The sequence below is a fragment of the Nannobrachium achirus genome (assembly GCF_963921795.1).
Source record: "Nannobrachium achirus genome assembly, chromosome: 5".
Taxonomy (NCBI): Eukaryota; Metazoa; Chordata; class Actinopteri; order Myctophiformes; family Myctophidae; genus Nannobrachium; species Nannobrachium achirus.
The window spans coordinates 12,712,752-12,725,625 of NC_137814.1; the positions used below are offsets into that span (position 1 = coordinate 12,712,752).

The window sequence follows — 12,874 nt, forward strand, 5'->3', positions numbered from 1 at the left end:
TATATTGTCTATTCAAAAATAGCCGATCTACAAGCTCACAACACGTTGCATGCGTCGTTGTGAGCTGGTAGATTGGCTGAGAAATTTGAAGTTGTTCATTGTTTTGTTTCTGTATCTATTTTCAGTGTGCCTTCTGATGAAGAAGCAAGGCTTTACATTACAAAGCCCTGGAGATGAAAGTTATATACAGAAGTTGGAAACCACATTCTGATTAGCCTGGGTGAAGATCCATGTACAGGACGTGTATATTCTGATAGAACCGAGTTGTATCCCAAAAAACATGGATGCTCAGAAGATGGAAAAACAGGGCACTGGACTGTCAGATACCCTTAGGATTCTGAGCGAGGTGCCAAAGGAACGTCTATTAAGCCTGACGTTCCAGTTGGGTAAGAGCCTAGAAGAAGAATTAGTGCATACTTTGTGTCTCATGCTTCTTGAGAGAGACACTCGGGTCCAGGAGCAACTTCAGGTGCTTAAGGATAGCAGCCTTGCTAACTACCTGGCTGACAAGTGGCACGTAAGCGGGGGCAAGCTGGACGCCTTCAAAGTTCAATGTGCCGCTCACTGTCAGGAGGAGTATACAGGTCACGGTGCGGTGGAGCTGGCCAGGGTTTTCAAAGTGCTGTGCAAGGAGAAGCTGTGTGATCCACTGTTAAGAGACCTGGCTTATCGGAGAGCCATTTCCGCAAAATGCCAGAAAACAAGGGATCGCCAGCACCTGGAATACAGCTGTATAGATCAGCTAATAGAAGAGGCCAAGTTAGTCTGTGGACCCCACGTTGCAGAAGGGATGTGTTCCTCCAACGAAGTGTCTTACAATGAACTCCCAGGGGGTTTGGACAAAGTCAAGAATGCACCTTTGAAACCGTCTTCTCAGGATCCATCAGATCTGCCTAGCCCTTTACATGACAGCTATTCCACTGACTCCTATCCTAGCCACCTAGAGATTAGTCTTCCCTCAACTGCCAGGTTTGACAGAACTACTTCAGCAACACTGAGCGACCCCCAGCCATCTAACGCCACACACCTTGTTGAAAAAGACGGCCCGGAAACAATGGCAGCTTGGCGTACTGCTTCCTCCACAGAGACTCATCCACCGCCTCTGGTTAAAGGAGAGAGAGATGTAAACATAGACACTCCCAGCGCAGAAACTTTATCAGCAAAAAGTAATAAGCTACAGAGTGATGTCTCGCTGAATCAGAAACCACGGTCCACAGCGCCAACCTTTGAACCCAAGCCAGCACCTGCTGCAGCGAACACATTTACACCAGAGATTAAAGTTCCAGCACAGGCAAAACAAGGGGAGCGAAGTACAGAAGAGGAGGAGGAGGAGGAAGAGGAGGAGGATGTGTTTTATTCGTTTGTTATCCTGCACGCGCCAGAGGACTTCGATATGGCCCAGAGCATGAGGGAAAGACTGGAGTCCTTGGGCATCAGCGCCGGGGCGACTTTCACCGAGGACTTTGAGGTCCCCGGCAAGAGGCCTCTGAAGTGCATCGAGGACGCCATCAACAACTCGGCCTACACCCTCCTGCTGCTCACACGCAACTTCAACACCCGCCTGCTAGAGGTTAAGACGGACACGGCCCTCATGAACTCCATCAACAAGAGACACAAGTACAACACCGTCATCCCACTGATGCCCCAGGAGAACCGCATGCCCAGAGAGAGCATGCCCATGGTCCTGCAGACCTTCATACCCTTAGTGGAGGGCAGGGCCTTCGAGAGACAAGCCAAAAAGGCTCTGCCGTCCGCAAAGGTCAACAAGCAGAGGCGGATGTGGGTTGAAGAGCAGAGAGTAAGAAAGCAGGTGAGGCGACAGGAGAGACTGAGGCGCGCTAATGAGCAGCAGAAGCTGTACAACCAGGAGCTCAGGAACGCAAAATTACTAGAGCAGGAAAAAGCGAGGCTTCGCATGGAGCAGCTTTGCATAGAGCGTCCCCCACAGCAGCAGCATTACCCCCACATGGGACCCCAGTTTACTAATGTTCCCAGTGGCTTCGTGCCGCCGCAGGTTGGCGAAGATGGCTGGCTGCGGTCAGGCAACATCCACATCGAGCATGCTAACTACATCATGATCGGCAATGACTCTCAAATGACGGTGGATTTGGGCGGAGCTGCAAGCAGAGAGGATTTGTCTGATGATGATGACAAGCTATATCGATGCTAATTCTTATGTACGGATGATGTTTTGTGAACACTAAACTCATAGTGCATCTGTGCAGTGGTGTAAAGTAACTAAGTACTGTACACAGGGTACAATTCTGAGATAGCCTACATATACGTTCACATTGCAACTTAATTGTTGTGAGCTCGTAGATCTGCTATTTTTGAAGAAAAAAAAGATTTTGAAAAAACTAAAACTTGTTAAATAAGACATTCATAATGAGTACTTTGACTTTAGTACTGTATGTATATTTTGAGTATAATAGCATATACAATAATGTTGTACTTGTACTGATGTGTAATTTTAATCACAGGAGAGTATTTCTACTTTGTGGAAACAAATCGTCCACCTCTGCATCTGTAATAATCATAGGAACATAGGAAATTTCTCATAAAACATTCTCAGGTTATCACTGGAAAATGATCATAGGATTATTATTTTTTAAGAATGGTGTATAACAGGGTTCCCCAATAGGCGGCCATTTGCGGCCCGCAGGGGGCTACTGTCTGGCCCACACCAACCACAGTAATAATGGTGGTATAAGAGCAGCAACAACACTAGTATATCGTCGTTGTCGGGTGGAAATCTTGTATCTCCAAATGTGAACGTTCTTTCGCAAATCATACAAGGCCGTCGCACAAAAGTAGTGAAAACAGCAGATCTACAAGCACACAACGCCTCGCACCGCGAGGCGTTGTGTGCTAGTAGATCAGCTGTTTTCACTAGTTTAAATCATTTTTAAAATGATACATTCAAAACGAACGGTTTTGGACATACAAGATTTTCACCCGACAGCGACGAAAACTGTCGCTGGAGTAGTGGGAACTCCACCGTCGCCCCCTGCAATGTTGTGGCCCTCGGCTTGGTACCCTAGACATAATTCGGCCCTTGGGGAAAACTAATTGGGGAACCCTGGTGTATAAAGTCATCATCATCATCATCATCATCATACAAATACAGCTCTATTCTGAAATGAACTCCCTTTCTTGTCTCTCCATCAGCTGGCCTAAAGGACCACCTCACCTCTGGGACAACCAGATCTTATTTTATTGTTGTTTGGGACACGATCAACACAATCCTGAGTTATTTTTTGTGTTCAATCTGTGTTTTTAGATATTTTAGTATTTCAGCATGCAACAACTGGTCATATGATGCAATAAGATCTGGTTGTCCCAGAGGTGAGGTGGTCTTTAATGAAATTACCTTGCAATTATCCAACGTGCCCGAGCCAGGACATGCAGGTACACACACACACATAGACACGTACGCACGATAACATTTTTAATAAAAGAGAAAAGGTCCTGATTAAAAAATGCCAACTGAGAATGTATTTTTCAATACACAGCAGATGTTTGTACTGTGTGAACTGTGTAGTCCAGCTGCAGTCATTCATGTCTCTGTGAGGCTATCATTAGATATGTAGCTCAGGAGTGCCATCTTCTGGCTAGCAACAATACATCTATTTTCTGACCCTATTAGCTGTGTGTACCAGCTCCAGGCACAAGGGGGCAGTGTTGATACATGCATCATTGCATACCGAGTATGGTAAACTGTGGGTAAACCGCTGTGTCATCCAGGTACCCTCAGTGGAGTTACTGACTGTCCTGCTGTCATGTGCTGTGTTCTTACTGTAAAGGTACTGTACGTTTTTAAGTTTTGGGTTTTTATAAATAAGTGATATTGAGCTCTATATTCCCATAGTGTTTGTTCAGCAACAGGGCTCTCCCCATCTCTCCAGCTCAGTGTTGATTTTTTGACAGCACATTTGGATTTAGTTTTAGTCATAGTCTTTTGAATACAATTTAATTTAGTTTTAGTCATATTTTAGTCATCTGGAATGTTTTAGTTTTAGTCGACTAAATATAATATTTTAATCTACAGTTGATTTTGTTGACAATTATTTTGGCAGGCCTTGATGGTGTCATAATGCCTGATTTTACACTTGGTTGCGCTCTGAAAATAGCCGATCTACAAGCTCACAACGTGTTGCAGCGCGACGCGTTGTGAGCTTGTAGAACAACTATTTTCAGAGCACAACCAAGCATAAAATTACTTTTTTGTTCTACTTGATCTCTTCTCCATTAGTCCCTCCCTAACATTTTAGACTTGTTGACGACATTGTCGATATATTTAGTCTTAGTTTTAGTCATCATAGCTTAGTTTTTATTTAGTTCTTGTTAAGTTTTCGTCGGTGAAAAAAGGCAGTCGGCGAACATTTTTGTCATAGTTTTAGTCGACAGAATCAACACTACTCCAGCTTTAATAGTAAACAGAAAATACATTTTGAGGTGAGGACAGCAATTTATTTCATCCCAATCCCATCACGAGAGAGAACTCATACAGGTTACAATTTCAGCTGAGTATTAACTTCTGACATTATTGTCCACTGATTTATTGGAACATCAATCTGTTAATTATGTTCTCTTCACATTTTGTGTAACTCATTTTGTAACGTCATCATTAATCATTCCATGACAATATTTTTGTTCAATATGGTTGGCCTCATAGATGGAAATGTGGCTTTTTACTATAACATATTGTGTTTCCTTAATTTTTAGACTAGTCGTGTAGCCTATTACAAAATAACATGTCCAAAATAGGACTAAGAATGACAGTACCTTAGGTATTTTGCTGAGTGGCCCCTCAACCATGAGTACCCCTGGGTTACAGGATAAAAATTGCAACTGGCCCCAGTATAAAACTGAAGCTGATAAATAGGATCTTTATCCTGATTGTATTAAATTGGTACACCGGTGCCTGACCTGAACATTAATTTATTTTCTCTTTACTAAAAAAAGGTTGGAGAGACTGAGAGACCCCAAACCCCCTGTAGAATTAGCAAAGATTACCAGGGTCAAGGTCAAGTTTATGTTGTCCCAAACTGGGCTATTTGCGATACAGCAGATTAGAAAACTCTTAAAAAACACACATTAAACATAAACAAACATAAACATAAAACAGACACAAGATCCAGATCACAATTGTTCACAGCCGTAGCAACACTCTATGGGGGACCCCCAGGGGTCCTTATAGGGTTGTTTCCCAGCGAAAGTAGTTATAGCATCACAATCCCGGAAAAGTTTGGACAATTTTGAATAATTTTGTCTTTCTTTTTTCTTTTTACATCTTCTCTCATGGGGGTCCCTGGCATATAACCTTTTCAGATGGGGGTCCGTGGCCAACTATATATCAATTTGGGGGTCCTTGGCATGAAAATGTTTGAAAACCACTGACATAGATCAATCAATCAATCAACTTTTATTTACAGACTTCAAGGTCCATTAAAAACAAACAACCACATAAAAACAAAATACATAGGCCTACACAAAGTGCAAAAAGAACACCCCTAGTACATAAACAACACAGCTATAACAAAAGGCACTCATACCAGTGTTTCCAAAACGGAGACTGATACCTGGTAGCACTGAGGCAAGGGTTAGTCAGCAGCATGATAATAGAGTTTTGAGACTCATCCAGACGGACCATAAATTTGTACATCAGGTTTCTCAGAAGTGCATGAAACGTATTGACACCCATATTACAGAACAGCTCACTTGCACTGCTCCACCTAGGTTTTCTCATTAATATTCGCATGCAGTCATTATAAGCAACCTGCAGTTTATACATGCTAGCCTTCCTGAACTTGACCCACAGGGGTGCAGTATACAGAGGTGTACAGTATGCCCTGAATAGGTTTGCCTTCACTTCATTTGAACAAGAGTGAAATTTCCTCCCATGTTAGCTTGAGCATATAAGATACGACGTTGTCTATATAGATCGTCATCATCAGTCAATTGGTCTGTTATGACATGTCCCAAGTACTTTGCTTTGCTACACACCGATAGCACTTGCCCTGATAGATAAAAAGAAGGAAAGGAAAGGTCCTTATCCCCCCTCGTTCTGCAGGTCATTACAACACTCTTTTTGGCATTATACTTTACATCAAAAGCTACTCCATATTCAGAACAAACATTTAGCAGCTGCTGAAACCCAGCACTGCTGGGAGAAAGTATAGCTAGATCATCTGCATACATGAGATGGTTCACTAGGGTGTTCCCAATCATACAGCCAGTCTAGAGAGCAGACCACAGCCATATTGCACTATAAAAGGAATAAAAACACACAATCCTCCCAAGACGGTGATGGGCCGGTCAACTGAACAACAGCTGCCTCCTCCTATCTGAAATGATTTGGGTGATTGTGGGCTCGCCAGTACCTGGCGAGCACACTTTAGATATTGTCATTATTTATTTATTTATTTATCTAGTAAGTAGACGGGATTTTCGGTTCCTTTCTACTCCTACATACTTAGTGAGAAAATGAAAATAAAAACATCAATGTGTTCAGCTTACAGTGGCGACGTGTGCTATTACTTTATACAGCAATCGGCCAAATGGTGGCGCTGTAGGAAGCCTTCGAAAGTGCGATCTTTGAACAGGTATAGCTCATGCTGTGTTATACATACAGCCATGAAACCTGTATACACTTATGCGTCTCCTCATGCCGAACAACTTTTACCCTCTAACTTTTGACCTCTGACCTTTAGGTCTCCCACAATTCGGAATTATATGAAAAACAGTAAAAATCTATCTCCTCCTGGGATTTTCGCGTCAAGTGCACAAAACTTTTTTCACATGAACTTTGGACCAATACGGTCAGATTGATCAACCAGATTTTTTTTAAAGTGAAATATATTTTTTTAATAATTCAATCAATATTGCGGTTTTATGCAAATTATTCTTCGGCCTCTAAATCATACATGCAAAGTTACACGTTCATGGCATTTGGCAAAGATGTGGAGGGTTAGTCAAAGTATCACTGAAACCAATTTTATTCCAATCGGCCAAAGGGGGGCGCTATACGAAGCGTTTGAAAATTCAAACTTCAAACGGGCATAAGTCATGACTCGTTTCGTTTGAAGACATGCAACTTGTTACACGCGTGCTTTGACTCAAGCGGAAGACATCTGTGTCGTTGTTAAGTAAGCTCCGCCCTTCGATTTTCCGCCATTTTGAGCAGTTTGTAAAACGCGTAAACCCGCTTTTATTCTGGAATTTTCGCTCCACGTGCACAAAACTTTTTTTACGTGAACTTTGGACCGATATCTAAAGATCTGTCAGATCGGATTTCTTTAAAATTGAAACATGCTTTTTTAAATAAATTCAATGAATATTGCAGTTTTATGCAAATTATTCTTCTGCCTCTAAATCATACATGCAAAGTAACATGTTCATGGCATTTGGCAAAGATGTAGAGTGTTAGTCCAAATATCACTAAAACCAATCTTACCCCAATTGGCCAAAGGGGGGCGCTATATCATTTTGAGCAGTTTGTGAAACGCTTAAACCCGTTATGATTTTTTTTTGCAATTTGCATGAAACATTCTACACACAATCTAAGGACCTTTATCTAATATGCCTATGAGGTGCACGCACAAAAAAAATGTATAATAATAAATATAGCTGCAAGCAGCGATAAAGTGACCAAAGCCAAAAACACCTCAAATCATGAACACAGCCTGCAATGTGCGTGAAATCTTGCAAGCACATTCCCAATAGGTCAAGGAACAGATACCACCCTTCTTACATTGGCCTGTTATAGCGCCACCAGCGGGTCAACTTTTGCACAACACATTTTTGGAACAAAATGGACCAATCTTTGACGTCAGTAACGTCAAAGAGAGCACTGCCTGCGATCTTGACATTTTGTACTTTTATAGCCATTGTTTTCTGGCTTGAAGCGAGCCCACAATTGTTTCGAAGGAACAATATTTTTCTAGTTGTCCTTGGTGTTATGTTAGTTCCAAAGAGGGCAATGTTTACTGTCTTTTGTTTATCACTCTTAAGGCCCATTCCCACTGGGCCAGATAACAGATAAAAAAATCTGTTTCTCCAGATATTTTTCCATTCAAAGTGGATGGTAGATACAGATAAAAAAAATATTTGCCACAGATATTTGCCACAGATACTTTTATCTGTGGCAAATATTTTTTTTAATAATATTAAACAGTGAAAACAACACATTATAGGTTAACAGTGCTTTTATTTTACATTCCACAGACCAGAAGACAGAGTGCTTTAGCCATGTTCAGGTGTTTAGACAGATATCTCGTACTGTGTTAACGGTTGCGTCCCCTTTCAAACTAGCACCTGCCTGGTCGGGCAACCTGAAAGCAAACTCCACGTGCCCGAAGGTTTTATTTACCTGCCGGGGCAGGTGGGTCAATGCCTGAGGAGTCTTCAACGTTTTCAGGCCAAGGACCCCTTAGTTGAGACATGAAGCAGGGACCCCCACAACCTGTTCATAGATTACATATTACATACAGTGTCATCGTTTCACAGCACAATCAGTGTTGTGGTGGCCTATAGGAGGACCATGATGATTACTCATATGATGCATTTTGCATCATATGAGTAATCATGCTGCATCATATGATGCATCATCATTCATGCTGAAATACTAAAATATCTCACAACACAGATTGAACAAAAAAATAACTCAGGATTGTGTTGATCGTGTCCCAAACAACAATAAAATAAGATCTGGTTGCCCCAGAGGTGAACTGGCCCTTTAAGCGCTTAAATCATTTTCCAACACAGGAGGGCGCCAAATAACTATCACTGCTTATTAATTGATCATTATTGTGGTTGACGCGGTCAAAGCAAATTGATTAAAATTTGCATCTCTTTTACTCTGGGTATAAAATGTTAAAACCTAACGGTACGGTCTTTGTGTGCTTATTCCAGGGTGTCCTTCAGTGTGAATGCTGAAGATGAGGAGGAGGTTGGAGAAGAGAGTGGCCTTGTTGTGGACTTTGAGGGAAAGGATGAGAAGAAAGAGCGGGAGGCCGACCTCTGGTTCAGCAAGGTTTGTCATCTTCTCATCTATTTTCAGTATGGTTTTAGACACGCCAGTCTAATTCTGCTCTAATGAAGTCACCCGTTCCAATCTCATCCCACATTTACTTGGTAGGAAATTGAATTAGTAACCCTACTAGCTCACCTTATCAATTTGGCCACAGACTCCTTTGTGTTCATGTTATAACACCACCAGTCGTTTAATTGTCAGTTGTTTCTTCCGGTAAGTCGGAAATGATAATGTCTTTCTCTTCAGGGGATCTTCTCTGAGATCGACCTGGAAGGAGATGCAGACCAGGAGCTCAGGCAAACGGAGAAACTCCAGAACAAAGCCAAAATGGGTAAAAATCTACTCCCTTACAAGTTTTATGTTAACTTAAAGAAATAATTATTATACATGTGAGAGATTTCTTTTTTCTTTTTTAATGAAGCCATTTAAAAAATAAACATTCAATTGATTAGTGAATACAGGTCATGTTAAGGATCCATTTTAAATGTTTCATATGTACAGGTTTCATGTTTTTATGTATGATTTATTACACAATATTGCAAGTTAAATCAGGTACAGTAGGATAATTTTTAGTCCTAGTCAAACAAGGATTCATTTCTAGTAGGGATTCTGAGATGCTTGATGAATATGGGCCCATAATTTATAATGGCCAGATAAAAATGATGTAAGGGCAAGGCTGTTCCATGGAGGTTCCTTCTACTCATGTACCCTTCTACTAAAGGCAAGAAGAGGAAAGCTGTGGAGGTAACCGAGGAGGCAGCAGAGGAGCAGGAACCTGCCCCACCACAGGAGGAAGAGGCAGGACCTTCAGAGGAGGCCAAGGAAGAGAGTGACTCTGATGATGACACTGATGATGAGAAGTGTGTCCACAATTAATGTCATAGTCTACACACAGCCATCTTTCGTGAAGATGTTATATTTCAACAAGAGAATTGCATGTTATCTATTATGGATACCTACCGTAAATATTTGCTCTGAATTTAGTTTATTGGTGAGCTGTGACTAGCAGAGGCAAACCTTTACTAATGAGGACCAGTTGGAAATTCAAAGAAGACTCCCAACATTTTTATTCAATGCATATGACATTACTTCCTTTGGCACAATTAGTATTTATTAATTCAACTAAAGACTAAAACAAATTCTGATTCTGCCTATACTAGCGAGATTGTCAAGATGAAGAATGCCCAGGCAGCCGGTGGCTTGTCAAGAGACGAAGATGATGACTTCCAGGTGGTTCCCGTAGAGAGCATCAGTGAGTACAGGAAACGCTTGTATTTTTAACATCTAGCTAGTCTTGACCCTTGCTTAGCCAGACCTATATTCACATTATTTCCTTTTGGTACTGGTGTTTTGTACTGATTGTTGTGATTGTGTGGCCTGTGTCTCTCCATTAGACACAACGGTAATTCAGCATGTGTGTGTGTGTGTGTGTTGTGTATCTATCCATTAGACATAACAGTAATGCGTCAGGTAATTCAGTGTGATGTTGTGTATCTGTCCAGGTAAGCGTGCCAGGATCCTGGATGCAGAAGGTATGGCTCTGGGCTGTCAGATCGCTACTTCAAAGAAGAGAGCCAGAGACCTGGTCGATGCATCCTTCCACAGGTAAGCGTGTTCATTTGACCGTTCCTAGATGTGGTATTCAAGACACCAGCTGCTGGTTTTCTAGCCTACCCGGTCCAGATAGTTCTGATTAGTGAAGTCACCTTTATTTCAAGGCATCTTTATGTGTAATGCATTTGAAAACAAGTTGACCAAATGTTTTCAGAAAAAAAAAGAAAAAAAAAATAACAACATAGACCTCAGCTTTTAGTTCTAGCTGAGTAGATGGCTGGAAATACAAGCACTCCTGGTGAATGAAATGAATGTCCTGATTGGATTGAAAAACGGCATTAAAGTGGTCTCGTGGACCGTAATTTGTGGAACCAGTACTCTATATACCGTAGATTTCAAACCGGATGTTTATTTATTTAATGCTTGCAGGTTTGCCAACTCTGAGGAGCACTGGAACGTCCCAGAGTGGTTTGTTGACGACGAGCGGAAGAACCGGAAGAAGCCTGTGCCGGTTACCAAGGAAATGGTGGACGAGTACAAGGAGAAATGGAAGGAGATAAACGCTCGACCCATCAAGAGAGTGGCTGAGGCCAGAGCCAGGAAGAAGAGGAGGGTGAGAGAGGGATGGCGGAGGGTGGGAGGCGCTGGGTAGCATGATGGAGGGGAGGCATAAAGTAGGGAGAAAGGAGTTAGTTTGAAACCATGTTAATTTCGTCAACTAAAACTATGACGAAGAATGTTTCACTGATAATAACGAAGTTATGATGAGTAAAACTAAGACTTAATATATTGACATTTTCATCAACAAAAACTAGACTAAACTGTTCGGGAGGGACTAGTGGAGAAGAATAAAACATTATGTTTGGTTGTGCTCGGGTGTTGCACACCCGACACTAAATGAGCTACAAGCTCATTTTAGTATTTCAGCATGAATGATGATGCATTTTGCATCATATGATGCAGCATGATTTATCATATGATGCAAAATGCATCATCTTCATGCTGAAATATCTCAAATAGATTGAACACAAAAAATAACTTGTCTCAAACAACAAAAAAATATGATCTGGTTGTCCCAGAGGTGAAGTGGGCCTTTAAGTGTAAAATCAGCCATTACAACGCCATCAAGGCCTGCCAAAATATTTTGTATATTAAGTCGACTAATAACATTTCAGATGACTAAAATATCACTGAAACTAAATGACTCAAAAGACTAAACTAAATCAAAATGTGCTGCAGAAATAAGGAAATCAAGTAAGTATTTGGCATCTGGAGAGAGAAAGATGGAGCTGGGGAATAAGCTATGTGTTTTTTGCTGTGGCTTCCGCCAGACAATGAAGAAGATGGAGCAGGCGAAGAAGAAGGCAGAGGCAGTGGTCAACACTGTAGACATCTCTGAGAGAGAGAAGATGGCTCAGCTCAAGAGGTATGGAGCCTTATCACTATAGCTGGAGTCACACAGCATGATAGAAATATCTCTTTAACCCTGTGTGATCAATGATCAGGATGATTTGAATTACAGACCAAACATGTTATCAGATCTGGAATAAAGTTTATTTAGCTTGTTTTTGTCTTCTAACTGCCGGAGCATCACAACATTGCTTGCAAAGTTTGGTTAACCTTTTTGGACACGATGTTCAGATGGAATTCAGCTTGCTGGACACATTTATTTTTTTCTCAGTGGAGGAAATGCAAGCTTCCATGCAAGCTAATAAAAAAATAAATCACAGCAGATGTTTCCAATCCTTTGTCTTCCTCTGTCTCTTGCAGCATCTACAAGAAAGCAGGTGTGGGTAAGGAGAAGAGGGATGTGACCTATGTGGTGGCCAAGAAGGGTGCTGGGAAGAAGGTGCGGCGGCCCGCGGGGGTGAAAGGTGTATTCAAGGTGGTGGACGGCCGCATGAAGAAAGAAGTCCGTGCAGAAAGGAGGAAAGACCAGAAAGGCAAAGGAAAAGGTGGAAAAAAGGGGGGCAAAGGACGGCCGATGAACCGCGGGAAAGGTGGCATGAAGGGTGGGAAAGGTGGCATGAAGGGTGGAAAAGGACATAAATGAATAATTGAATAAGAGCAAGAACTTCTAGCGATACTCATCCCTGCTCTTCTGTCAAAGTGGTGAATGTCCCGCCATCGTGCACAGAGGTGTGAATATGAGAGAGGTTTATTGATTCCCCTCGCATCATGGATGATGGTCCCTGAAGAATGTCCTACAACCATGCATACTTCAGGTATCTTGAGTACTTTGAAGTGTGTTCTTGGGGTATTCTGTTTGTCTTTTGTACAATTTGC

At 41.8% G+C, this 12,874-nt stretch overlaps 2 protein-coding genes across 2 annotated transcripts; both read left to right on the top strand.

Moving 5' to 3' along the window:
- The first annotated feature begins 249 nt into the window (after nucleotides 1–249).
- On the top strand, nucleotides 250–2,232 carry ticam1 (TIR domain containing adaptor molecule 1). Its single transcript, XM_080725543.1, has one exon. It carries the CDS (start codon nucleotides 281–283, stop codon nucleotides 2,168–2,170), a length of 1,890 nt encoding a protein of 629 aa, XP_080581669.1. The 5' UTR covers nucleotides 250–280; the 3' UTR covers nucleotides 2,171–2,232.
- Nucleotides 2,233–7,581: 5,349 nt separating this feature from the next.
- On the top strand, nucleotides 7,582–12,641 carry LOC308284817 (pre-rRNA 2'-O-ribose RNA methyltransferase FTSJ3-like; the record flags this gene model as incomplete). Its single annotated transcript, XM_080725544.1, has 9 exons — nucleotides 7,582–7,592; nucleotides 8,914–9,034; nucleotides 9,281–9,365; nucleotides 9,756–9,894; nucleotides 10,195–10,286; nucleotides 10,537–10,639; nucleotides 11,018–11,201; nucleotides 11,920–12,014; nucleotides 12,359–12,641. The coding sequence occupies 9 exons, from the start codon at nucleotides 7,582–7,584 to the stop codon at nucleotides 12,639–12,641; spliced, it is 1,113 nt and encodes a 370-aa protein (XP_080581670.1).
- Between the last annotated feature and the right edge of the window lie 233 nt (nucleotides 12,642–12,874).